The sequence below is a fragment of the Tauraco erythrolophus genome, chromosome 3 (genome assembly GCF_009769465.1).
Source record: "Tauraco erythrolophus isolate bTauEry1 chromosome 3, bTauEry1.pri, whole genome shotgun sequence".
In the NCBI taxonomy this organism is placed as follows: domain Eukaryota; kingdom Metazoa; phylum Chordata; class Aves; order Musophagiformes; family Musophagidae; genus Tauraco; species Tauraco erythrolophus.
The window spans coordinates 61737845-61764516 of NC_141467.1; the positions used below are offsets into that span (position 1 = coordinate 61737845).

The window sequence follows — 26672 nt, forward strand, 5'->3', positions numbered from 1 at the left end:
AACAGTAGATTAAACTTGCTGGCAATCAGAAGAAATATTTCAGGTATTTCCTATTTGGACAACAAAAGCATAGGTTTTAGTTCAGAAAAAATATAATAATATAATTTACTGTAAGTGCATAAAGTCCAATCCTGTAACTCTTTCCTGTTCATTCAATTGTTTTCACTTAAGGAAAATATATAGGATTTCCCTCTCAACCCCAATTTAATAACTTATGTAAACAACTGTGTTTGAAGAATATGGATGTTTAACAGTTTACATATATACTAGATTCAAAGGGTATTTGGGAATGTCTATCCTGTTTTTCAAAAGAACTACCACTTTTAAAAGGAGTGTTGTACTCATTTTTTCTTCCCTTCGAAATAAAGCTTTATGAGCTCATGGTACCAAACAGTACTCTCATTTCCACTTCTTAAAGTTTAAACGCTTGGCTCATTCTGTCAAAGGAGAATTTGCAGATTCACTGAGAAGTACACAGGACAAAGGGCAGACATCCAATATGGCTTGGCTTGGAATAGCAGCTGTGTTGTTGGGTTCGCATTCTCCGCATCGGAGTGGTTTCTGTAACAGATTTCCTTGGTTCACTGCAGTTGTCTAATCAATTTTCACTCCTGCAAACTCTTTCTTTGCTCACCCAGTAAAACTAAACACTCTCCACTGTAGGTATTGCAGGCATAGCTAGAGGTTCTGCAGGCCACAGGAGGCTGACTGTTTTCCAGCAGCATGAGAGTAACAACCTAAAGAAAGTTTTCATAAATGTTGCACAACGTTAATCCAGCCTGCAAAACCTGGTTACAGTGGTGATGACCAAGACACTGACTCTAGCTCTATAGCAGGTTGAACATTCAGGTTAAAGAGCAACCATAGTGGGGACGGGGTGGAGGGGAAGACAAGAGACTGTGCACATAAAGACTTGCAGTGTCTTTTTAAAAAAAAAAAAAAACACAAAAAACCAAACACTTCCAAGGTAGGAATGCATTTATCAAAAACTAAGTTTTGCCCCATTACGAATGATTTCAAGTTTGGGTCCTGAGCTTGACATTGGAGAGGTGGAAAGGCAAGAGAAGTGTCTTATATTTTAAATTATACAGCAGTATCATTAGGACAGTATTTAAAACCTATTATTAGAAGAATGAATAAGTTACAAATACAACTTTAAGAATATTATAACTAAATAGTAGTTTACTCAGGAAGACCTTAATCTTCTTTCTTTTGTGTTTGAAACCGTTCCATTAAAGCCCTAAATATATTTCCTGGTAATTTCTGATGTTTTTCTATTAGAGCTTGAAGTGCTGCTTTTGTCTGTAAGGAAAGAGAAAAGTTTTTGGTCAGATTAAGTCATCTTTATATTGTCCATACATTAATACAATTTCTAGGCTCTCTTTCATCCTTTCAAATGTCACAGAACTACTGCAAGTTCAAAATACTAATTCTCCATATTTAAGCCCACAGTATGTGTTTGTGGGATCACTGCCAAGACCCAGACCAACAAAATAATATCTTTTATCTCTGTAGCTGTGTTCACGAGCGCTATTAGTGACACACAATAGTAAAATGACAATAGAGTACATTAATGAAGAGACCTAGATCTATAAAGCATGTCAGTGCCTGTTTGCTGTACTGCAACTCAGAAACTTCTGCCCATGCCCAGGTTTGCATCAGTAACACTCTTCCAGTATGCAAGAACTTTGCTTCCACACATGCTCAGAAGCATGGAAACACAATTGTGTCTCAGCACGTTCGGCTTATACAAAGTAATTATCCCTGCAGCCAAGTCTCCTAAAGGAGCAGGTCCTGTAAAACACACTTAGACCACACCTAAAATATTGCATGACAGAAGCATTGACTTTCAGTCAAAAATGTAGTAGGCCAAGAAGTTAATGGCAGCCATTCTTTTACATAAAAGCTCCAAGGGGAGCATCCAAAACCAGGACAATATGCAAAAGCTATGGTGAGGACATGCCGTAACCTTCCTACCTTCCTATTCGCCCAGAGAATCACAGACTACCGAATTCTTAAGTCCAGAAACAGAACAGAGAATTCTGTCTTTGTAAACCAGCGGTCAGCAAGGGGAAAATTGATTCTTGGTGCAAGCTCCCACTGTTTCTCTGAAACGTGATCAATTGTTAAGTCCTGGGAGAAGGTTCCTGCCCACATCTCTTTATAGATCTGGTCGTAAGTGTCTCTACTGATCTAAAATTTCTATTTCTAAAAACTGTGAGCTTATTTTTTTCTATATATAATGGGAAAATGCATACTGTGCCATAGCCTGAAACATGAGGTAAAACATTAAAATCACTCTAGGAGTCTAGGGGATTCACATTTTAGGGGCCTTATCTAGCAGAATTTGCACTTAAGTTAGAAGTAAGTGACAGCTGGCACAAACGTAAGATGCCAAAGCATGTTTGAAAATCATTTAAACATACATTCTCACCTGAAAGCCAACCATTCTGAAGTCCTGTCAGACTGAACCCCCAAAAGAAACAATCAGTCTTCCACAACCAGGGCATATGATAATGCAGATAAACATTTTAAGATGTCATTTTGCAGAGATCTAATCAGAGGGTAAACAGATGAGGAGAGACAACTGAACTGACACCTGCATGGTCAAAGAGAAAAATCTCTTTCTCTCGAATGAAGTTTTCAGAATGCTAAAAGTGACCATCTGTGGAGCTTTCAAAAATGGCTATTTCAGCCCCTCTCCATCTGACTGCTCCATCACTTAACTGCACTGTGTCTCTGCACTGCAAAATCTATTAATAAACTGAATGAACATGAGGACCCAACAATCTTTTATATAAACCACCTAAATCTCAACTAGGGGAACATTTGAAAGTTAATTTGTTAGGTGACAAGTTGGAGGAAACAGAAATGGCAATACGCTGTGCAAAGTGGTAAAATGATTTACCTCCTTTTTTTTAAGGTATGGAATTTCAACAGTTTGTGAACACAGATTTGCTATATTTGAAAGGCTTCATTAGTACCTTTCTGAAAAGACCAAGAACCAGAACACTTTCTCTGAGTGAAGTGCCTATGACTCTATTAACCCAGCGCTGTCTTATCTGACTGAACTTCTTCAGTCCCTAAAGCAAGTTGTTTCTCGAAGCAAATACAGGGTGCAATATTGACTTTAAAAGGCCTAGAAGATCTGCAAGGTGTAGTAATAAAAAGATAATGATTAAAAAGGGCATTCAGAGTTAAGCTTAAGTACAAAGCTTACAATGATTCCATCAACTTCTATAACTAGCTCCAAGGCAGAAATCACTCAACAAGAATATTCCAGTGTTTTCTGTAAGAACAGTCGATATTTTAAATATATATGCATATCTATCTTACCTTCGCAGTTAATTCCTCAGCAGTTATATTTGGTTCATATGGAATGGGTTCTCCAATAAACGTTCGAAGCTTGACCGGAAACCCACCGTACAAAGGAACTATTGGCAATCTAATACGTTCATATAGTGTCCTAAGAATTTCTAATGTGAAAAAATTTAGAGGGAAGGGGGAAAGTAGGAGAAGAGGGGGCGGTCGGGAGGAGAGAGAAGAAAAAAAAATAGAGAGAGATTGAGACTGAGATTATTCTGTAAATTATTTTTTTTTCACAGTATGTTTTAAAACTGAAACTGGCTTGGCAAGTAATCAAGCCCCTGACCCGGATTCTCAAACAACGTGTCATCTCAAGTGCTATTCTACCCTTCACTTTCATTTCCTAAAAGCTGCATTAATGCTAACATTGGACTTATTTCCACCCTAACTTGCTGTGAAATCTCTCCTCCAAAGACTAGCTGCAAAGAGAAGGAAGAAGAGGAGAAAAGCCCAGTAGCTGCACATTTGGAGAGGAAGGGAAGTGCTACACAGTACAGGTTACAGTTCAGCTAATTTTACAGGTTAGCATAAGAAAATAGGGTTGGAAGACTGTTCTGTTCAGTCCCACTGAGACCTAGAGGATCAGAAACAGTCTTATCTGCCTAAAGGACACTTGTGCTAAAATGCTGAATTGTTCTTTCAGATCACACACCAGTTGCAGTGAAACAATGTAAAAACAGAGAAAAAAAATAGGTATTTTTATCAGCTTTAAGAGGACACATCTTCTTCCCCACATGCCATCTTCTAAGCATCTAGCCCAAATGCACTCAGAATAGGTGCCTTGCAGAACGGGTGCTAATATTCCTCTTGCTCAATTTTAGACAAGAAATTCCTTTAACTGAAGTGCTGGCGTAAGAAAATGCTTACTGATCAAGATGTGGAACTTTCTATATACAACCTGTAAGAACTACTGAAACTGAAATAACACCTTCAGTGAACAACAGAATTAAATTCCTCTTGCACCTCTGCTGTAGAATACAAGTAGAATGAATGATTTGGGCTTAAATTTCTGCTTGTTTGGGAAGATTCTCCTGAACGCAGCAACAATTAATTGCTATTTGTTTTTGTACAACCTGACAAATGTGTGAATTATTCTGCGCGCCTACATCTGACGCCTTCGTTTTCTCCATGCAATATATAGCTTTTAATTAGAGGGGGAGAGAAACACAACTGTTTTGTCCTGCAGTCCTCTGATGATGATAACGAAGCCATACTTAAGGCAGAACATGTGGCATGGAGGAGGCTGCTTAGGCCCTTTCTGCTAGATAGTAAACTGGAGAATATTAAAAAAGGGAGTTTTATACTAGCAGATCAGCAAAGACGTGGGCATCTTATCATCCCAGAGGTGGATCCTTCAGACGTACACCCATCTATTCATGTGCTGGTTGGAAGTCCCAAAGAGATTAGGAAAGAGAGCAGGCAAATACAAGGTTTTGTGAGGAACCACGGGTTTAGTGCTGAATAGTAAACCGACTACAGATTATATATATTTCAAACCATTTGAAGTTTAAGTACAGGTAAAGGTGTAAGCAGAGTTTTAGGAGGACATTTAAAGAAATCACATGTCAGATGCAAACCCGTTTGCTTTGAAGCAGACAGCAGAAAACCTAGAGTTGGCCTAGCAGAACAAGCAAAGCAAAACAGTACTCTCAATCTATTTGCCTTTTTCTGGCTCCTTTTTCCTTTATTCTGCTGCTTCTGTGAAGGCACATTGAGAGTAACTTTGATGAGCCAATACCACAACTAATGCTGATATTAAATCCTAATAACATCTCTGAACTCTAGCAGAGAGTAAACCTCCAGAAACAAGGCTGTGTCAAATCTCACATTTATATGGGGATTATTTCTACAGAGATAGGCTAAACACATATGGAAAAATAAACTACAAAAAAATAGAAAATGTCTTACTTATTCCTCCTAATGTCCTAACGCCTTCTCGAACATTTTGTGTAAACATAGGAATGATGGGCTAGGAGGGAAAAAAAATAATTAAGAATTTAACGAAGATAGCACTATCTAAAAAACTTCTACCTCACTTAAACTCAACAAGCAAACTAATTTCAGAAGTGTTTGTCAGACAAGGACATATAGAGAGCAAAACAAGGACTTGTAAGTCCTTCTGCCACGTTCCACTGTGAGGTTTCAGGCTGGAGAACACACCATGAGATTTCAGCAAGTCCCTGTTTCAGCAAATCCATTTCCTCAAAGCAGTGCAGGATTTCAGAATTTATAGAGCATTTAAGCCTCTTCTCATCTAGCAGTGTTTAGACATTTGTGACGTAAGTGGTTAAACCTCTTGTCTAATTTGTAGTTATGCTCAAAGGGAAGAATTCACAGGATTGGGGCCTTAAACTGGTCTGATTCATCTCTGCTATGCAAATTGCATTGCTTCAGACATGACGTGTCATATTCAGTACATGTCCATGATTTATTTCTGCTGATGAATATTTGGAATGGTGTTAATATTTCAAATTTTTATTGCTGTTTTTGAACTTGCAAACAGCTGATAACATTTACAAGAACTGGGAGGGGGTCAACTACTACATGAAGTTTTTTTAATATCATTTTGTAGCACGTACTCACTGTACATAGCATCATTAGAAATACAGAACTTTTTATGGGATTTTCAAACATTCAGATTCTTTCAAACAAGCATGGAGATGAGCTAGTAAATTAAATACTTCAGACAGGTATCAAGATGGGGTTTTTTTGGGGAAAAAAAAAAAGTCTGTAAATAATCCAGTACAACTATAGAGAATAAGAAGTGCAGTTGACTAAACTGAATGGTTTATTCTAGAACCATCTAATGTGAAACATTTTACTTTTGACATACAGGTAGAGATTTTTGCATGTACCAAGTTGGTTTACATGACAAATATTCTGGCAAACAAACTGCTGAAATGAGACAACTTCAAGAAGCTGAAGGTCCCAGTTTTGACACATTTTTCTTTCCATGAGGAGTTATGCTCATGATTAAGGGTGTCTTAAAGTTCATCTTTAATCTAAATAAAGATATTTTCCACACTTTCAGCCTGCCCCTGACACTATTCCTTTTCTACGTCTCTAAGGGTTGGGTTTTGGTTTTTTTTTTTCGGGGGGGGGGGTGGGGGGGGGCAGGGGAGTGAAGCTGCAAGATCTTTGCGAGTGCACAAAAGGAACTGAACATACATTTAATAAAATAAATATAACTAATACAATCATAGTTGAATGCCAAGTATGGTTTTTCATATGCTATTACAATACATTAGTAAAATCTAAATCTGTTGAAAATATCCTGTTTAAACTGTTGTTATTTTCCTTCTAAGAAAAGTGACACATACTTAAAATTGGGTCTCAAAAGTATTTTATTTCTGTATAAAATCCAGAGATTTAACTAGTCTCTCTGTGACAGTACCTAAATATAAAACTCTTGGTGTGAGACTTACTTTCAAATTAAGTATATGCAGACCTATAGACATATGCACACATCTTTCAAGTACAAATAAATAATGAGATTATTAAAATAGTTGCAATTCAAACGTATCATACACCTATGTGCCTTTCACAGTTGGTTCCATATGAATAATTATCTGCCTGCTGACCAAGCCCAATGCTCTGTGTTAGGACTGAAGAGAAACAGTTCACCCTAGTAAACAGCATCTCCTGCTGCTGCTGTATGCCCTAGACATCCCTTACTACCATAAAACTGCCAACACAGTACATAGTGCCAATGAGTCTATACTGTGCTGGGTCACAGTGTACTTCAGCAAAGAGGAAATATGGATGTATGGTTGCTTCCCAACCAGTCTGGTCAGGGGTTGAGTCATCACAACCCTGACCAGGTATGTGTAAAACAGCACAAGCTTGTAATGGAGAAATCACCCTGGGCTTCATCTCTCGTTCTTTTAAACTCTGGATTTCCTGACTACACTATTCCTAGCTGACTCTAAAGCCTTCTTATCGAAAGCAACAGAGTCTTGAAATGCAGTTGTGAGAGCAAGTAGAGCATACTCATGACACTCAGCAACGTAAGGCCAAATGTATGAAAATCAAAACAACTTTCCCTGGAAGAAAGTTCTAATAAGTTAGCATTCTTTGCTTCTCTTCTGTGATCTGTCATACTTACCACTTTTGCATCAATGGCCACCTGAGCAAAGCCTTTTCGATTACCCCAGATAATAGTATACATTTCATCACTAAAGAGTGCTTCTCGAACTCCACCTGGGGCAATGGCTATCAGACAGCCCTTCTTCAGAGCACTGACACATTCTTCTTTTGGTCCATGCATAACTCCATGTACATCAAGTAATAGTTTAAAACCTGTAGGGTAAGATAATATCAATTTAGAAAGTGTTAATTCATGCTATCATTGAGTGCAGATTCCCAACACAGAACACAACAGCTAAAATGTACTTGTCTAATAACCTGTAACCCCAAATCAAACACGTTTCTAGAGGGACTGAAGCATTAAGTCCTCCTTATAAATTTTGGACTAAAAAGTTGAAGATTTAGGGTTTTCAGTGTCTTTTTGTCACAGTAAAGTCAGGTGCTATCTCACAGTCAGAACTAAACTGGAAAAAAATGGCAAGCACACTGCGCCATCTTTCATGCGTCCCTTCAAATGAGTTGTTAAGTCGGCTCCAGGGCGCTGGCTCCTTGCCCAAGCTCTACTTTTCAAATGTAGCACAGTCCTAATAAAGTGCAACAAGAGCAAATACCAACAAATTGTTGTGGTTTTTTGTTTTGTTAACTTTGGCAAACAAAGAGCAGTCTGTGCACAAGAAGAAGAATGACAAAGAAAAGGCAGCATTCTCTGTGTTACAGATCACTGCAGGAATTGACTCCCTGGTTCAGTCTGTGAGTACCCAGATGGCCTTTCACACAAAGAGGCATCTGGCAAGCCTGGATTGAGGTTAAGATTTTTCATTTACTGAAGTTTTTAAGTGTAAACTTACTTTACTCCTCACATCATCTTGAATTTGAAGTGTCATACTAACGCTATTCTTCAAGAACTAGCAGAACATAAAAAATTTGCTTACAAGCACCAAATGAGTGCACAGCTGATCAATTTAGATAACTAGTCTAACGTGAAAGAACATAACTTCCATAAACCTCTGTTTGCAGGAAAACAACCATGTTCACTTGGTTCAATAAATTTTAAATTTATACAGTATTTATGAGTACTGCATATCAAAATGGGAACTTTAGATGAATAAGCAGTATGGGAAAGATTACTCCTTTTTCTTGAAGTCTCCCACTGAGGCAAACCTTATCAGACATAGACAAGGACACACAACTGATCTAGTTGAGTTTGCCCCTTAATAACAGATCTTCATTTTTTAAACTCAGGTTAACAAATGAATAGTTGTTGTGAATAGCACACATTTGTTACGCTCACAGACGCGCACACACACACACTGAAGAAGAGTGTGAATATAGTTAAAAAGGCAGAATCTGTCTTCTCTTACAGCCCGCATAAACTAAGGGCTTGGGAAGGACATCATGAGGCAGCATATCATTAGTTTATTCTTAACTAAACTCTGATCTCTAACTGGTCTTTGTAGTTGGTGTAAGTACAATTACTCCTGATTTATACCTATACCAAATCAGGATCTGTCCATAAACATGACAACAGAACACAAGCTGTGTTACACCTGTCTCATACTCTGCTGTGGATGAAGACTGCTAGTGCCACCAGCATTTGCACAGAGGTCATCTGAAATAGAGATTTCCAAAAGTAATTTAATTTCTCTCAGGTGCTGCATCTTCAATTTTTCTCAGGTGGTTCATCTTCATTATTTAATGAAATACAACAAGGGCAAGTGTAGAGTCTTGCATCTGGGTAAGAACAACCCCATGTACCAGTACAAGTTGGGGACGGAACTGTTGGGGAATAGCACAGGGGAAAGGGACCTGGGGGTCCTGGTGGACAGCACGATGACCAAGAGCCAGCAATGTGCCCTTGTGGCCAAGAAGGCCAATGGCATGCTGGGGTGTATTAGAAGGGGTACGGTTAGTAGGTCGAGAGAGGTTCTCCTCCCCCTCTACTGTGCCCTGGTGAGGCCCCGTCTGGAATATTGTATCCAGTTCTGGGCCCCTCAGTTCAATAAGTACAAGGAACTGCTTGAAAGAGTCCAGCACAGGGCCACAAAGATGATTAAGGGAGTGGAGCATCTCCCTTTTGAGGAAAGGCTGAGGGAGCTGGGTCTCTTTAGTTTGGAGAAGAGGAGACTGAGGGGGGACCTCATTCATGCTTATAAATATGTAAAGGGTGACTGTCATGAAGATGGAGCCAGGCTCTTCTCAGTGGCATCCAGTGATAGGACAAGGGGAAATGGATATAAGCTGGAACATAGGAGGTTCTGCTTAAACATGAGGAAGAACTTCTTCCCAGTAAGGGTAACAGAACACTGGAACAGGCTGCCCAGAGAGGTTGTGGAGTCTTCTTCTCTGGAGGTGTTCCAAACCCGCCTGGACGCGTTCTTACGTGATCTGATCTAGGTGGTCCTGCTGCGGCAGGGGGACTGGACTAGATGATCCTTTGAGGTCCCTTCCAATCCCTAATATTCTGTGATTCTGTGATTCTGTGATCTGTGGGGGTCTTAAATAGCTGGTTTTTACAACATTTTACATTCCCAAACAAATTAAAGCTCTCAGGAATGTAGCTAGTGGTAGGAAGCTGCCTGTCTCTAAGCCCTTTCTGTCAGTGAGTTCAGGAGAGACACAAAACAGTCATGAGAAGCGCTGAGCTGAGCCAAGGAAACAGAAGCTGTGAAGATAGTTTTCCTTTCTGCATTGGACATGCTGGGGAAGGGCAGCGGAGTGTGTGTAATAGAGCAACGCTATGAGTCTGTTCAGTTCATAGGTCAGAAAAAAAGAACAGAATATAAACAGAATACGGGCAAAAGCTTGTAATACAGAATTGTGAAGACTTGAAACCCCATCCCACCATTAAATTTCTCAGCCATATTTCCCCCCTTGAATTTTAGTATAAACCTTATATTCTGAGCTGTACCTCATTCATAGCCTGGCCAGCAGATCACACATTACTATCAATATCTCCGCTCCAGTAGCAAAGAGGAAGAACCTGGCTCCATTAGAGCAGCAGAGAGACAGCAACTAGTGCAGCGGCCCTGAAGAGATAGCCAGAGTACTCTGTGCCGAAGGCAAAGGTCATCATGGAGTGAGAAGAAACACCAGGGTAGTAACTGACTATTGCATGAAAGTGACCAAGAATCTGTTTTTCCACTTTAAACAACAAGACAAGTCTCAAAATTATCTAAACGTGTTTTTTCAGCCTTCCAGAGCATGAAGGGATGCTAATTTCTCCTAATACCAAGAATTCCAACATTAATTTTATTCCACAGTTCAACCTGGACTCTGCCCTTTGCCCCAGTGTACTCTTCTCCTATTTTTCACCACATTGTGTCTGCATTGGTGTTTGAAAACACTTTGGAGAGTACCCAGTAATGCACTTAACGCTTATCTCACTAAGTGCACTACTAAGTGTACTATATACGCTTCTCTAACTTAGTCTCAGTGACTGTAATATAGAGGCTGTCAGCATTCCGGTGGCAAGATGGCAAGGATGTCATCGTTTTTCCCTGGTTGCCATTTAGGACTGCAGACAGAGAGGAATCATTTAGACTACTGAATCGAACCTTCTACAATTGTAGGTAACCATAGATGTGCTGCAGATACACATGCATCTTGTCCACAACACACTTTGCAACACCTTGTGTACATAACAGACATGAAGTCACAGCTCCTTTTCTCTGGGACGTTACAGGAAAGGGACTGTCTTAGATCCCTAAAAGAGCAGGCAACCTTTTAAAGACGGCTTCCAGATGACTCTAGGAAGCAAATATGGCTCACACTAGAAGAAGGTGATGGACAAGAACACAAGTGAAATCTCAGTCCTCACTGCACTCTTTGGGAAAAGATCTTCTCTTAACTCAGCCTTAAGAGTAGAATCATAGTATCATTTAGATTGGAAGAGTCCTTGAAGATCATCAAGTCCAGCACCCGTTAACCTAACGCTGCCAAGTCCACCACCCGTTAACCTAACGCTGCCAAGTCCACCACTAAACCATGTCCTTAAGTGCCACATCTACACATCTTTTCAATACCTCCGGGGATGCTGACTAAACCACTTCCCTGCGCAGCCTGCTCCAAAGATTGACAACCCTTTCAGTGAAGACATTTTTCCTAATATCCAGTCTACACTTCCCTTGGTGCAACTTGAGGCCACTTCCTCTTGTCCTATCACTTCTTTCTTGGGAGAAGAGACCAACACTCACCTCGCTACAGCCTCCTGTAGAGGTGATTGTAGAGAGCGATAAGGTCTCCCCTCAGCCTCCTTTTCTCCAGTCTAAACAACCCCAGTTCCCTCAGCCACTCCTCATAAGACTTGTGCTCTAGACCCTTCACCAGCTTTGTTGACCTTCTTTGGACACACTCCAGCACCTCAATGTCTTTCTTGTAGTGAGGGGCCCAACACTGAACACAGTATTCGAGTTGTGGCCTCACCAGTGCCGAATACAGGGGGACAATCACTTCCCTAGTCCTGCTGGCCACACTGTTTCTGATACATGCCAGGGTGCTGTTGGCGTTCTTGGCCACCTGGGCACACTGCTGGTGCATATTCAGATGGCTATCGATTAATACCCCCAGGTCCTTTTTCACCAGGCAGCTTTCCAGCCACTCTTACCCAAGCCTGTAGCGTTGCATGGGGTTGTTGTGACCCAAGTAGAGGACTCGACACTCAGCCTTGTTGAACCTCATACAATTGGCCTCAGCCCACCGATCCAGCCTGTCCAGATCCCTCTGTAGAGCCTTCCTACCCTCAAGCAGATCAACACTCCCACCCAACTTGGTGTTGCCTGCAAACTGACTGAGGGTGCACTCAATCCTCTTGTCCAGATTGTTGATAAAGACGTTAAACAGAGCTGGCCCCAATACTGAGCCCTGGGGAACACCACTTGTGACCAGTCACCAACTGGATTTAAATCCATTCACCACAACTCTTTGGGCCTGGCCAGCCAGCCAGGTTTTTACCCAGTGAAGAGTATGCCTCTCCAAGCCCTGAGCAGCCAGTTTCTCAAGGAGAATGCAGTGGGAAACGGCATCAAAGGCTTTATTAAAGTCTAGGTAGACAACATCCACAGACTTTCCCTCATCCACCAAGTAGGTCATCTTGTCATAGAAGATCAGGTCACTCAAGCAGGACCTGCCTTTCTTAAACCCATGCTGACTGGGTCTGACCACCAGGTTGTCCTGTACCTGCTGCATGATGGCACTCTAGATGATCTGCTCCATAACCTTCTTCAGCCCCAAGGTCAGAGTGACAGGTCTGTAGTTCCTTGGATCCTCATTTGCTAACCTCCAGTCATCTGGGACCTCCTCAGTTAGCCATGACTGCCAATAAATGATGGAAAGCGGCTTGGTGAGCACTTCTGCCAGTGACTTCAGTACCTTGGGTGGATGCTATCCAGCCCCACAGACTTATGTGTGTTTAAATGGTGTAGCAGGTCGCTAATCATTTCCCCTTGGATTATGAGGCTTCATTCTGTTCCCCGTCCCTATCTTCCAGCCCAGGGGGCTGGGTATCTGGAGAACAACTGGTCTTACTATTAAAGACTGAGACAAAGAAGGCATTAAGTACCTCAGCCTTGTCCTCATCCTTTGTCACTATGTTTCCCTCAGCGTCTAAAAAAGAAGGAGATTCTCCTTAGCCCTTCTTTTGTTGCTAATGTATTATAGAAACATTTTTTATTGTCTTTTACGGCAGTAGTAAAATTCAGTCCTAGTTGGGCTTTGGCCCTTCTAATTTTCTCCCTGCATAACCTCATGGCATCTTTGTAGTCCCTAGCCTGCCCCTTCTTCCGAAGGTCGTAAACTCTCTTTTTTTTCCCCTGAGTTCCAGACAAAGCTCTCTCTTTAGCTGGTCTGGTCTTCTTCCTCGTCAGCTCGCCTCTCAGCATATGGGGATGGCCTGCTCCTGCACCTTTAAGACTTCCTTCTTGTAGAACATCCAGCCTTCCTGGACTCCTTTGCCCCTCAGGACTGCCTCACAAGGTACTCTGTCGACTAGGCTCCTAAACAGCCAAAGTCTGCCCTTTAGAAGTCCAAAGCAGCAGCTCTGCTGAGCCCCCTCCTTACTTCTCCAAGAATCGCAAACTCTTATCATTTCGTGATCGCTATGCCCAAGATGGCCTCCAACCATCACATCACCCACAAGTCCTTCTCTGTTTGCAAACAACAGGTCCAGCAGGGCGCCTTCCCTAGTTGGCTCACTCACCAGCTGTGTCAGGAAGTTATCTTCTACACACTCCATGAACCTCTTAAACTGTTTCTTCTCTGCTGTACTGTATTTCCAGCAAATATCTAGTAGCTGAAGTCCCCCACAAGACCCAAAAGCTAGTGAGACTTCTACCAGCTGCTTATAGCATCTTTTGTCTGCCTCTTTATCCTGGTTGGGTGTTCTATAACAGACTCCCACCATGAAATCCGCCTTGTTGGCCTTCCCCCCAATTCTTACCCATAAACACTGTACCCTTTCATCACCATCGTCAAGCTCGAGATAGTCAAAACTCCCCCTAACATACGGGGCTACCCTACTGCCTCTCTTTCCTCGCTTATCCCTTTTGAAGAGTTTATAGCCATCCATTGCAGCACTTCAGTTGTGCAATTCATCCCACCATGTTTCCACAATGGCAACTGTATCATAGTTTTCCTGCTGCACAATGGCTTCCAGCTCCTCCCGTTTGTTGCCCATGCTGCCTGCATTAGTGTAGATGCACTTCAGTAGGGCTATTGATCCCACCACTTTTTTAGTTGGTGAAGTCCTAATTCCTACATGACCATTCTCAGCCACTTCCGTGGTTTCTAACACATCCTTGCATTTTTGCTGTTGCATGGATCTCCATCACCTACTTCCACTGAGACCGCAGACCAAAGGACCTCACTAGCACACCGTCCCTCAAAAATTGGTGTGACGCCCCCAGACTTATCTCTAATGATCCTGGGTTTATCCCTTTCCCCCTTCAAATCTAGTTTAAAGCTCTTACAATGAGAAATCAATGTATTCCTGAGCATTATACATCTAAGAATCTAAAAGAACCAGAAGCCATCAGAATGTTTTTTTCTTCTGTGACTAACCTCCAGCGTTTAAAAGAAAAAGGAAAAAAAGAAGCCACAGGACCATATTTCATATCCTTCTGCCCCAAAATGCAAGCAACAGAAGCATATATAGTGTTGATACAGTATTCCTTCAGCATCGACGTGAAAGACAGACACATTAGGCAACATTCAATAGGAAACTTCAGATATCTACAGGTCTCCTATTAGGTTACATTCCCTTCCATGAGCTATGAAGCTGCATCTTTCAAGATTAATCAGTAGGGAGAGGCATGTTTGACCCCTTGCAGGCACATGCATCCCTTAGGAGGCACAGCAACATTTTACAAACACACGCCAGTTAACTGCAGTTAATCCAGAACAGCAGTGCCCAATGCAGAGGATGCACGGAGACTGTATACTGGCAATTGCACACTGGCATGGACCTGAGATTCAGATTCATGGGACAAGCCTTTCCTCGCAGCTATTCATAGCAGATTCAATAATCATAAAAACAGAAGGATCATTAAATCATCCAATCCAGGTGTGTCTAACGGCCTATAGACTCCCCAAACCAACCCCCCACCCCTCAACCCCCATTTCTCCTGCATTGAGCATAATAACTTTTGATTAACTAAAGCATCTTCTGGAAAGGTATCCAATTTAATCTGAAGACTTAGTCAAGATCAGGCAGTCTTAGTAGTAGGATAAAATTACAGCAGTCTTTCTGGTTTGGTTCTCAAAAGAAGCAGTATCTATCTGGGCTGCCAATCATAGATTATTGTGCAGATTTTGAAACTCAAGCCAGAATATTATCCGGGCTCTTTGGGCTTGTCTTTCCTGAATACTCTTAATTCATTCACAGAACCAGAGAATTACGTAAGTTGGAAGGAACCTCTGAAGGTCATCTAGGCCAACCTCCCACTCAAAGCGAGTCCAGCTAGATCAGTCTGCTCAGGGCCTCACCCAGCAGAGTTTTGAAAGTCTCCAGGGATGGAGATTCCCCAACTTGTCTAGGCAATCTGTTCAGGTGTCTGATCCTTTCCACATGTCTAATCAAAATTTCCTGTGTTGCAACTTGTCTCTGTTGCTTGTCATTCTATTGCTGTGCACCTGTGAGAAGAGTCTGACTCCCTTTTCTCTGCACCCTCCCATTAGGTCGCTGAAGACATCAATAATATCTTCCCCCAACCTTATCTGGCACGGACGAAATAAATCCAGTTTTCTCAGCCTCTCCTCACACATTGTGTGCTCCAGCTCCCCATCATCCACTGCACATGCTCTACTGTGTCAAAGTTTGTCTGGACTGGGGAGTCCAAAACTGGACACCATGTTGTAAGATGTGCTTGCAAAGGTGCCAAGCCAAGGGAAGAAACCTCTTCACTCAACCTGCTGGCTACACTCATGCTAAAAAAAGCTCAGTATGCAGTTAATCTTCTGCAAGGAAGATTAATGCTGCTGACTCACGTTCAACTTGTTGTTCACTAGAATGCCAGAGTCCTTTCCTGTACAGCCACGTTCTACTCAGGGCACTGTCGCATGGGATTGCTCCATCCCAGATGCACAACCTCACATTTGCTTTTTCTGAAATTCGTGATGTTTCTGTCAGTTCGTTTTTGTGAAGGCACTCTGAAAACCAGCTCTAACTCCCAGTGTATCAACTGCTCCCCCAGTTTGGTACCATCAGTGAACTTCCTACGAGCACGCTCCAACCCCTCATCCAGGTGTGCAACAAAAACATTACACAGCACTGGTCTCAGTATCAGTCCCTGAGGAATGCTTGTAGAAACCAGCTGTTAGCTAGATGTTGTACTACTGAACCCAATTCTTCAAGAACAGCCATTCAGTCAGATGTGTCTGCAATGCTACTAAATGATACTCGGATGACTCGTAAGTTTACTCACACTTAGAACCTTATTTTAAAACAGAAATGGAGAAAAATATCTTAATCTCCCATTTGATAAACAACCGTGCATAAGTATTAACAGATACCATACGGAGCCAAATCTAAATTACAAAACAGGTTACATTAGTCAGCTGTATGCAAAAGAGTTGATAATCAACTGACAAATCCTAGGCTACTGGCAAAAGTAGTTGCAGAGGCAAAGCCGTGTTGCTATCAGTATGAAAATGTTCTGTTTTCAGGGTTCAAGGCTGGAATAAAACTATACTGGCAAAAGGACAGTTTTCTGATATGAGTTGCTTCCACTAAAAGCATCAGTACACTACAGAACACTCCTTTAAATTCACAAAATTAAGTACGAGCTTTTTAAGTCACAAACTGAACTTGGAAAAAGAACTGGGTACTACTGTATTTCACATAATGAAAACCATCCCCTCACATAATTAATTTATTTCATGAATCAGCAGTGTTTTTCACTAGGCTGTCCAGCCAAAATCTTGCCCTAAACATATTTTTCATTTTCTTCATGCTCCACCTCATGTTTCACATAAACTTGATGGCCACTTCTACAGCTTTCCTCCAAAAAAGATTCTATTTGGAACAGTCTCCTTGGGGACAGGTTCCACTGCCCACCATACTCCATTGGGCAGGGTATGAAAATACATCATCATCATTGACTTTAAGTGCATTGCTTCCAAACAGTTTATTTCTTAATCAGGTTACACAACTCATTCTGCCTATATTAAGAAAAAAAAAGAAACATCTTGTTGAAGTATTTGCTACCAATTAACACATAGACAACCGTTTCTCCTATGATCTCCTTCTCTTTGTTTCTAACACTCTAGAGTTGCTGGAAGGTGTTGCCCAGCCAGAAGTATGACACATCCCTGCATGAGCGACTCTCATCACTGATGTTTGTAAAGAACATGTTAGAGACAGCCGTACTTCAACACTTTCACTAAATTTGTCTGAATGCCTGTTCTGAGAGTTGTGTTCAGTTCCTGTGGCACAAATTTTATTAATTACACCTTAAAAAAAAAAAAAAAATCAGAGATCTCAAACTGATTGTTTATAACAAAGGATGTTACCTGGTAATCTAAAGACGAAATGATCAGCTACTACGTGGCAGTATCTCTTCCTTTGTATAAGAAGTCTAGCCATGAAATAAACATAGTCAGCAGGAGTAGCTCCATGATAAAACACAATAAGCCCTGGTCCTTCAGGAATATTTTCAGCACCGTGAAGCTCATAACCTGTTAGGATTTAAAGCCATAACAGATGTCAAAGTTTGACACAATTCTATCCTAAGGAAACAAGCTTGCAGCAAGTCGGCAAACTCAAAGCGATCACTCCTGAGAAGCGGTGAGAGCAAAGTGACCGCTAAAAAGTCAAGGGGTGACTTGCAGCATTTACTAAGTTGCTTTCACAGGAAATACAAGTTTCATTCAAAGTAAAAGACATACATTTAAAGAAAGAACAACAACAAAAAAAAGAAAACAAAACACCCAGTCTCACTGTCTCGAACTATGTAATTTTTCCTTGCTTTTTCAGTTCATCATCTTCAAGGCTGCAGAGTCCCATGAATCAATCATTCAAAATAAGGACTGGATAGGAGTGGTGAAACACAACTATTACAAGCTATTACTTATTTATTTAAAGTTCATTGCCACCAGTAACTGTTTAAGAAGATTTGATGTGACAACATCCATTTACGTGTCTCCTTTTACTCCAGGGTATGAAGCTTATCTTTGTAATTTCTCTCAGAATTATACTTGCTCAATTTCTCCACCATTAAGTACTAAAAGCTATTTCAGGCTTTATCTGCTTAATTGAAACATACATAAACACACACAAGTTTCTTACTGAACTTACATTTCTAATTAAGTTAACAGTGCAGAATATATTCAGTTAACACAAAATATCAAAATCCATTAGTTAATATTGAGCAGTGTTGTTACAGTATCCTGTTGGTGGTTGTTTTTTTTTTAAATAAAAAATAAATTAAGAAAAGGCCAAACCCAGTCACTTCTTCCAAAGTTAATCAGGTCTGCAATTCCCATTCCAGTTTTTTATTTTATTTTTTAATTCTGAAGGTACTCTTGGCTCTTCTCCCTCTATTTTACTTTCTATACCTGTGGAGCTGCAACACATTGCAAGTATGTCATCTGTACCATCCCAAATGACCATTAATTGTACTCTATGTCAGCCTGTCATAACCAGAACGATACCTACATCTACCATTGGCGCATTATATGTAAAGTTACAGGTATCACACACCAGTTTGGGGTTTTCCTTTTGGGCTTTTTGGTTGTAGAGTTGTTTTTCAGCTGGGTTTTTTTTTTTCCCCCAAATGCTGTGAGATTTCAGGATGAAAAGTCCTTCCTACAGTATATTGATTAATCAAGTAAAGGGGGGGGGGGGGAAATCACAAAACATTTCATTATTTAGCAAGAGAAGCTTATAGAGAACACGGAAGCAGCTCTCAGGGAAGAAAAAACTGTCACAACTGTCAATGAGGGACTGGATATGAACCCTTCCTGTGCAAATGAAAAGTCAGACCTTATAAAAAGTTACTAAGGACAAAAAAAGCCAAGGCTTAAAAAAAATCATTTTCTTATGAAAAAAAGTAAATCGCTTTTTATTGTGAAGTGAGCATTCTAAGCTCTTTGATGTAGCTGTTCATTTCGATCTAGTGTACTTTCCTAGATTTGAAAGTTACATCTTAGTCTTACAAAGACTATCTGATACAGCCGCTGCACCATCTGGTTATCAATGCCTTGAAAACCCTCTTCCCTTTGACTAGAGAACAAATAGAGATGATTTTCAAGAAGGATTTGTTCTTTATGTAAATTGCTCTTAAACATCTCTTTCTCCTTTAGCTGCATCTAGACTGAATGGTCCTGAAAGAGGCTTATGATTTCCTTAGAAAGAAAAGCCAAATCATTTATTAAGTCTGTCTTTATAAAAGAAATAATAGTAGAAGGACAAGGAACAAAGCTCTTAGTTTTGACATACTACTAGAGAAAGTAGTTGTCAAAAACACATAGAAAGAAAATAAAAAAGTAGGGTTCTGTAACAGTTTTGGGCTTTAAAGTCAATTTGAAGTGGCAACTAGTGAGTGAACTGACACTGAGTGCTCCTTTTAGCCATCGTTTGGCACTATATGTAAAAGACTAGCTAAGTGCAACTGAATTATGCTAACGTGCTGACAGCTATCAGGGAACCGGTATTGAACTTCCAGTGTTCATATACTGACTCTGAAATAATACAGTTAATTGATCTAATTTTTAACATAGCAATCATTTCAGGTCCTTCTGTAGGAGAAAATTCAGAAGTAGTTATAAAAAGCAAAAAAAGAAAAAAAAAACAAACAATTAAGAAGAGTTGCATATATATGCAACTGAATGAAAGACCTCATTTCGTAGCAGCAAAGGAGTAAATGTGTAAGACAATAAATTTTATAATCAAAAAAAGTCTCAATGGCTTTTTTTCTCCCAAGCACCACTGGCAGTCATTGATAAAACAGAAAAAAAAAAATGGCCTGAATTTTAGACTTCATGCCACAGCAGCAACAATCAGATATATATTGATAATCCTGAAAGGTAAAGCCAGGAGTAAGAGCTTCAGCAGTTTCCAATGAAAAGTCAGACTTTGCTTACCATGCCATATTCTTCCATGTCCATCCCATAGGGTAGCCAACATTTCTTTTGCACCATCCCAAAAATCATTGGAATAAGCTTCCTTTAGTTCATTCTTCCTTTTATAAATATGAAGAAGGAGAATGGAAGTGTAGAAGAGGATAATGAGAACTGACGGAAGTAGAAAAACTACTGCAAGGGGAAAAAGCACCCATAAAAGGTAGACTGCATAACTCAGATAATCTTCTATGTGTTCCACACCAGTCCATTCTCCCAGAACGTAAGTCAGGCAGGTTAAGTAGGACATAGGTATCGGTCCTGCAGTACAGGATTCATTTCCACCTATCATCTCCTGTTTAAAAAAAAAAAAAGGCAGATGAATAAATCTTCAAAAAAGGTAGACTTGCCTGTACTGTTTAATCCTACAAACAACCTCTCGGATGCATTTTATTCACAGACCATTTACCCCACACCCTAGCAGTACCTATTAGAAACATAATGGTTCATACAGCAAAACTTTTACTTGATTTTTTCATTCCTTTTCTTTCATGTAGTGCAAATGCTGACAATTCTAATGCTGACAATTCTAATTGAGACAGACAGTGCAATTGCTTCATCTCAGGCTAAGATTTTTATCTCAGTAAAAACTGTTCAATTTACACAGATCCAGAACATTTATACTGCTACCAATACCAATTTATATCTTATTTTCGATTTTCAGAAAGCTGTATTGATCAGTCTGATTTATTGTCCCACAGAATACACAGTACACTCACAACCTTCTGCCAAGCACTTACGACAACAGGAAACAGCACAATCTCAAATCCAGCATTTACAAAAAAACTACTGAACGTTTTCACTACCCACAAGCATACGATGACTCAGGAAGAAGATGGTTTCAAATAAGCAAATCTCACTCCTGTAGAGATCTTTAACTGCACCTGGAAATTTACAGATAGTAAAATGCCAAATCCCAGAGAGGCGGGAGAAAGGACAAGGAAAAAATGTCACAAATAGTCCTCTAAAAAGTTTTAACTGCTCTGGCTTTACTGTGTCTATGTGTAAGAATCTCTCTTCACCAACACCAGCTCCTAAGAAGTTTCAGGGCCAGACCTCTCCGGGCTGATATTTCAGGCTTTCTATAATTCCAGAGCAACACTTTTTTCTTAGCTTTGTATGATTTAGGGGAAAACGTGCTATTCACTTCATCTCACAAACATGAGACAACCTGTATGCCTGGCTATCTTAGCTACAATTCTAGAACAATATAAATAATACCTTGGGGGAAAAAATTTATCCTGGTCTACAAAAGCTTTGGTCAAGGCTTGAAATAGCTGTTAGTCGGGACCAAGAAGAAAAATATTTTGCAAGTACAATGTAGGCTTGTAGAAATAAACAAATTAAGAACAATGATTTCGGAAAGAATCTAAGCTTGAGGTTGTTGTGTTCTGTTTTTTTATTAAAATGTGACTTACAGCATGTATGATTGCAGAGCTCCTATGCCTAGACAGACATATGTCTCTCACTCCTTTACTCTTGCTCTGTTTCTGCAAGCAACAAGTGACTGAAATTCAGAACATAATTTTGCTAATACTGTCAGAACCCCAATGACAACAAAACTACATAGCAGATCAGTTTTACTCCACATTTGCTATGAGATGTCGAAACATGTACTAGAGCAGAACTCATCTCACCTATTTCCCAGTCTCAATTTTTCCTCCTGTTCTGACAGAGCAAGAATGTTCCTTTTCCTTCTGTTTTGAAATCGGCCTCTACCCACATTGCTCAAGATAACTCCTATTAACAAGAAAGCTGATCTGGTGACAAGGACTTTGCTCCCATGATCCATGCCTGCTCCACTAATTCAGGCTTACAACATTTTGCTCCTCAGCCTGTTCTTGAGGACAACGTTGCAAGCAGCTGACTTATTTTCAGGGATGTATAAGCAAGCAGTATTAGTGACATGCACTTCCCTGATTTCATGCGTGTGTTTGCGGATGTCCATTAGGGGGAAGGACAGGAGAGAGTGAGCATGTGGGAAAGCAAGAGAAAGCTCTTTCTCATTCCAGTTGCCAGAGCCGAACTCCAGAACCTGTCAGGCAGCAAACACCCACAGCGAGTAGAAGAAACACGACTTGTGAGACCAAGCAGGATTTAGGAGTAGCATTCAACACTACAATATTTATCAGATTGTTATGCCTGGACTTCCCCAGCGGTTCCACCTACTAGCTAGAGAACAATATGGAGCACGGGTTATGGCACAGAAGCATTTTTCAAAACTCAGAGGTGATTAAACAGCTTTAAAGATTACTTAAAGTTATACTCTCCCACCTACTATATTTTTAATTGTTTATGGCTTTCTTCAGACACAAAATCCTCATCAAGTATATTTAAAGTCCTGTCTACACACGTCAGCCTTGCAAAATATTACTCGTCCTTTGGCCTGTAATGTTAGATGCAATACCTTAAATGCAATCATCGCAGTTTTATAAGTTTACTTGCATATCTATGCACTAACCTGTAATAGAAATTAAAATCCGACATCATCTTTGCTGCCAACCTCAGAGCTAACATCTAAAGTACTGCCTTCTCTTAGGGACAGTCAACTCTACTCTGAACAATGTTGTTTCCTCATCTTGAAGAGAATCATAGAACAATTTATATTGGGAAGATTCATTGGACAGCACTTATCCAACCTCTCACTAACTAAGCGGTTAGATCAGGTTGCTTAGGGTCATGTCCAATCCAGTTTGTAATATCCCCATGGCCAGAGATCTCACTGCTTCTCTGGGCCCCTAATGCAGTGCTTGACCACTCTCATGGTGAAAACATTCTTCTTTATTCTAGTTAAGAGTTTCCCTTACTGCAATTTGTGCCTGTTGCCTCCAGTCCCTTTGCTGAGAATTCCTCTCTATAACCACTCATTAAGAGCAGCAGTAAGATCCCCTTTAAGCTCTCTCTTCTTCAGGCTAAACACACACAGCTCCCTCAACCTCTTCAAAGACACCACGTGCTCCAGCCACCTAGCAATGTCAGTGGCTCTTCTCTGCACCCCTTCCAGTTCGTCGGCATCTTTCTTGTACTGTGGGGCTCTAAACTTGACTTGCTGTCTCAAAAGTGCTGCAAAGAGGGTCAGAAATACTTCCTCTAACAGCTATGGCTTGCTAATGTAGTCCAAAATGTAGACAGTCATCCTCAATCATATCTGACTTACCGGCCACCAGATAAAGTCCTCTTCCAGGTCTTTATCACCTGTAATTTTGCCCCCGCCCGTAACAAGTTCGGCGTTTGTTCTGATCACTCACGATACGTCCGCAAAAATACTCCGCATCCAAGCCCAAGTGTGATTTATGTTACTGCCATGCTGAACACCCTACCAAATGCCATGGCAGTGAAGAAGGGAAGACAGATTCTGCCTCCATGATCAAAAAAAGCACAGGATGCTTCACACCAAATAAAGGTCCAACATAGTTCATATACTCTACTAAAAGATAACGTCATTTTGGTCTGTTCAAACTTTACAGCTGTCTACTCTATGACTGCCCAGAGCAGTTAAAATTACAAGATAAAGCACAGTCTTCTACAAACACCAGCAATGTCACTCTGCTTAGGACCCCATCCAAGCAAAGAGACACTATCCTGCCCTCCTTGTCAGAGGTTTTCTGACATCTGTCACCATCCAAATCTAAAAACTACAATGGGGTACAGTACTACTAAGTCTCAGCCTTCGCCAAGTTACAGGCAGAATGCCTTTAAGAGTACGCTTGTTTCACAGAGAACTTATTTTAACTGACATCACTAACACATTTCCTGTTATGCAGTTCGAACTAAGCATTTTTAATTTAAGTTCTAACTTCCTAATAGAGCAGCTTACATCCATTTGCACCGGATGAAAAAGATGCAAATTCTTATTTGACTAATGACAGTGCACAATGACCTGTGCTTACGCTTAAGACTTTAGGCTGACAGTGCAGCAGAAACAAGGTTAACATGCGAGTCTTTTCACTGACTTCTAGCATATGACCCAGAAAAGTCTTTAACTAAACACCACCAGTGGTCTCCAGCTGCAGCCCACAGACACTGGGTTAACTGACACCCGACTGATCATGCTACAAAAAGCAATTATGGAAAGCAACGTATACCGCTGTAAACCACGCACAGCGCGATTTCAGCATGTATTTGAAACGTGTGAGTGGAACCTCTGGAGAACATTCCAGTATCTCCAAACTAGAAAGATGCTGAAAAGCAACAGCTACGACATGTCCCTGCCAGCAGAAAGACACCCCCTGCCACTGCATCACTCAGCTACAGAGAGTATTTCTACCAGAGCTAGCAATGTCACCACAAACACAAAAAAACTCCACACAAGCAACCAGAAGACCCTGATAATCCTGCTAATGGCATCTGCAACTGAGAGATCCCGGAAATCCGAGGGTGGTTTTCTCCTGGTTTTTTGCTCTGTGACAGCAGGACGGTCGCTCCCTCTGCAGGAGGCCGGAGGGAGGGGGTCGAGTTTCTTTCCTCCCGACAATGACACAACCCCAGCCCGGCGCCCCTCGGCCTCCCGCTGCTGCCGCCGCACCGGCCCGCACCGCGCTCCGCCCGCAGTCCCCGTCCCGACGGTGGTTACAGCACGGCCCCGAGCTCGGTGGCCGTGCTGTAAGCACCACCCGCCCCCCCCCCCCCCGCCCCAGCCCGCCCGGCAGCTCCCGCTTACCTTCCCCTGGCGGCGGCGGCTCCGGCTTTAGCCCCGCGTCCCTGCCGGGGCCTGGTTTTACTTCTCCGCCCGCCGCCCCCGCGGAGGCCGGGTGCCCGTGGGGCGGCCCGGCTAGGGCGGCTCCCCGCGGGGCGGAGGCGGGAGGGCACCGTGCTGCCGGCGGGCGGGAGCGGAGGAGGCGGCGGGGCGCACGGACAGAACGAGGGCAGCGGCGGCGGCAGCGGGGAAGCGGGGAACTCGGCGGCAGCGGGGAAGCGGGGAACTCCGCGCCGCCGGGGGCGCGGGAGCCGCCCGGACCGCGTCCGCCGCGCACCGCCCGGCGCTTCCGGCGGGAGAGGAGCGGCGCGGTCGCCGCCAGGGGGCGCGCGTTCCCCGCGCGCGGGGCGGGCGGCCGGCGGTGGAGGGCGCCGCCTGGCGGGGCCGCGCACCGGCAGGCGGCCCGGGGCGCGCCTGGCCGCGGAGGCCTGGCGGCGGCCGGTGTCCGTCGTGCGCCGTCCGAAATCTCCTGCTCCTGCTCCCGCTCCTGCTCCCGCAGCGCGTTTCACGGCCTCTCCTCCGGTGTGCAGCCGCTCAACGTGGGGAAAACGGGTTCTGCGTGTTCACCCTGCTGCTTCTCACCGAACGGTCGCCGCGCTAGCTGCCCGCCCTGCAGCCGGGCTTTCCTTCCCGTTGTCCAGCTCCGCCAGGTGCCTGTGAGCGCTGCCAGTTAGTATAATATTATTATAATATACTCGCTCCGGTTCGGGTGCAGCTGGCGTTCCCGACGCGCTGCCGTTTGGCCATGGCGTTCTGAGCGCCCTTCAGGTATTTCTGACGGCTCCGCAGCCCTGGGTGTGATTCCTGGATTTATGTGTAAAGAAAAAAAAAAAAAAAAATCTGAGAAACGGGGGCTGTTCCAGCGGCGCCAGGCGCGGCTGCGGGCCGGCGGCTGCGCGCGGGTCCCCTGCCCGCCGCGGCGCAATGTCGCGCTGCCCCGGGGGGCTGCGAGGCCAACCGAGCCGGAACGGGTCGCCAGCGCCTCCACGTCTTTGCCTGGCACGCTTCCCTGACTTGCTTTTACGTTTACATCATCTGTCCGACCTCTGTGGTTGTTCCGATGCGCGTTTGTGTAACTGTATTTGCACCGGTGTCCAATTAATCTCATTTTTCCAGTGTTACCGGTACGGTATTTTCCCCAATGCAAAATCTTGCCGTTTGAGCTGGATAAACCTCATACGTGAAACGTTTAAGAAAGAGGACTTCCTTGTATTGTTAATTAGGCAAACTATACCCAAAAAGAGTCCCAAGTGCTGCTTGCGTTTCGAGGCAGGCACGGGTCATTTGCATTTGCTGGTTTTCATTTCTTTTTTGTTGTATGACGGAGAGGTGAGAAAATAGGTGTAGCAGGGGAGTGATTTGATCCGCGATTACAATTCTATTTGTATGAAAAGAAACTCTTAGTTTCTGTAACACCAGTTTCTAGTTCTAGTTTCTGTAATACTGCTCTAAAAAGAGAACAAATTTAGAGGGGACCTCTAAAATAATATTATAACAATATTATATTGTTGGAGAGGGTCCAGAGGAGGGCCACGAAGATGATAAGAGGGCTGGAGCACCTTTCCTATGAGGACAGGCTGAAAGAGTTGGGGCTGTTCAGCCTGGAGAAGAGGAGGCTCCGGGGTGACCTTATAGCGGTCTTCCAGTACCTCAAGGGGGCCTACAAGAAAGATGGGGAGAGGCTGTTCAGGAGGGCCAGGAGGGCCAGTTGTGATAGGACAAAGGGTAATGGTTTTAAAATAGAGGGAGGTAGATTCAGATTGGATATTAGGAAAAAATTTTTTACCATGAGAGTTGTAGAACACTGGAACAGGTTGCCCAGAGAGGTGGTGGATGCTCCATCCCTGGAGATGTTCAAGGCCAGGTTGGACGAGGCCCTAAGCAACCTGATCTAGTTGGAGATATCCCTGTTCCT

The 26672-nt window shown here is 42.4% G+C and overlaps 1 protein-coding gene across 2 annotated transcripts; it reads right to left on the reverse strand.

Annotated features, from left to right (window-relative positions):
- Positions 1 to 931: 931 nt before the first annotated feature.
- LOC104376670 (DGAT1/2-independent enzyme synthesizing storage lipids) lies at positions 932 to 24783 on the reverse strand. Of its 2 annotated transcripts, none has more exons than XM_086608653.1 (7): positions 24722 to 24783; positions 20026 to 20356; positions 17455 to 17619; positions 7472 to 7665; positions 5275 to 5335; positions 3337 to 3476; positions 932 to 1302 (listed from the first exon to the last, which is right to left on the reverse strand). In XM_086608653.1, exons 2-7 carry the CDS (start codon positions 20351 to 20353, stop codon positions 1198 to 1200), a joined length of 993 nt encoding a protein of 330 aa, XP_086464779.1. In that variant the 5' UTR covers positions 20354 to 20356; positions 24722 to 24783; the 3' UTR covers positions 932 to 1197. The 2 variants fall into 2 exon arrangements, with proteins under 2 accessions (XP_086464779.1, XP_086464780.1); XM_086608654.1 differs by lacking the exon at positions 932 to 1302 and adding an exon at positions 2322 to 2554.
- Between the last annotated feature and the right edge of the window lie 1889 nt (positions 24784 to 26672).

What these genes read in the sequence shown, in the direction of transcription:
- LOC104376670 (XM_086608653.1), bottom strand. Translation starts at nt 20,353, where the DNA reads ATGATAGGTGGAAATGAATCCTGTACTGCAGGACCGATACCTATGTCC. An exon ending in TGGCCATTGATGCAAAAGTG is followed by an intron (nt 5,336 to 7,471) that starts GTAAGTATGACA and finishes TTTCCCTCCTAG; the next exon opens with CCCATCATTCCTATGTTTAC. An exon ending in CTGAGGAATTAACTGCGAAG is followed by an intron (nt 1,303 to 3,336) that starts GTAAGATAGATA and finishes CTTTCCTTACAG; the next exon opens with ACAAAAGCAGCACTTCAAGC.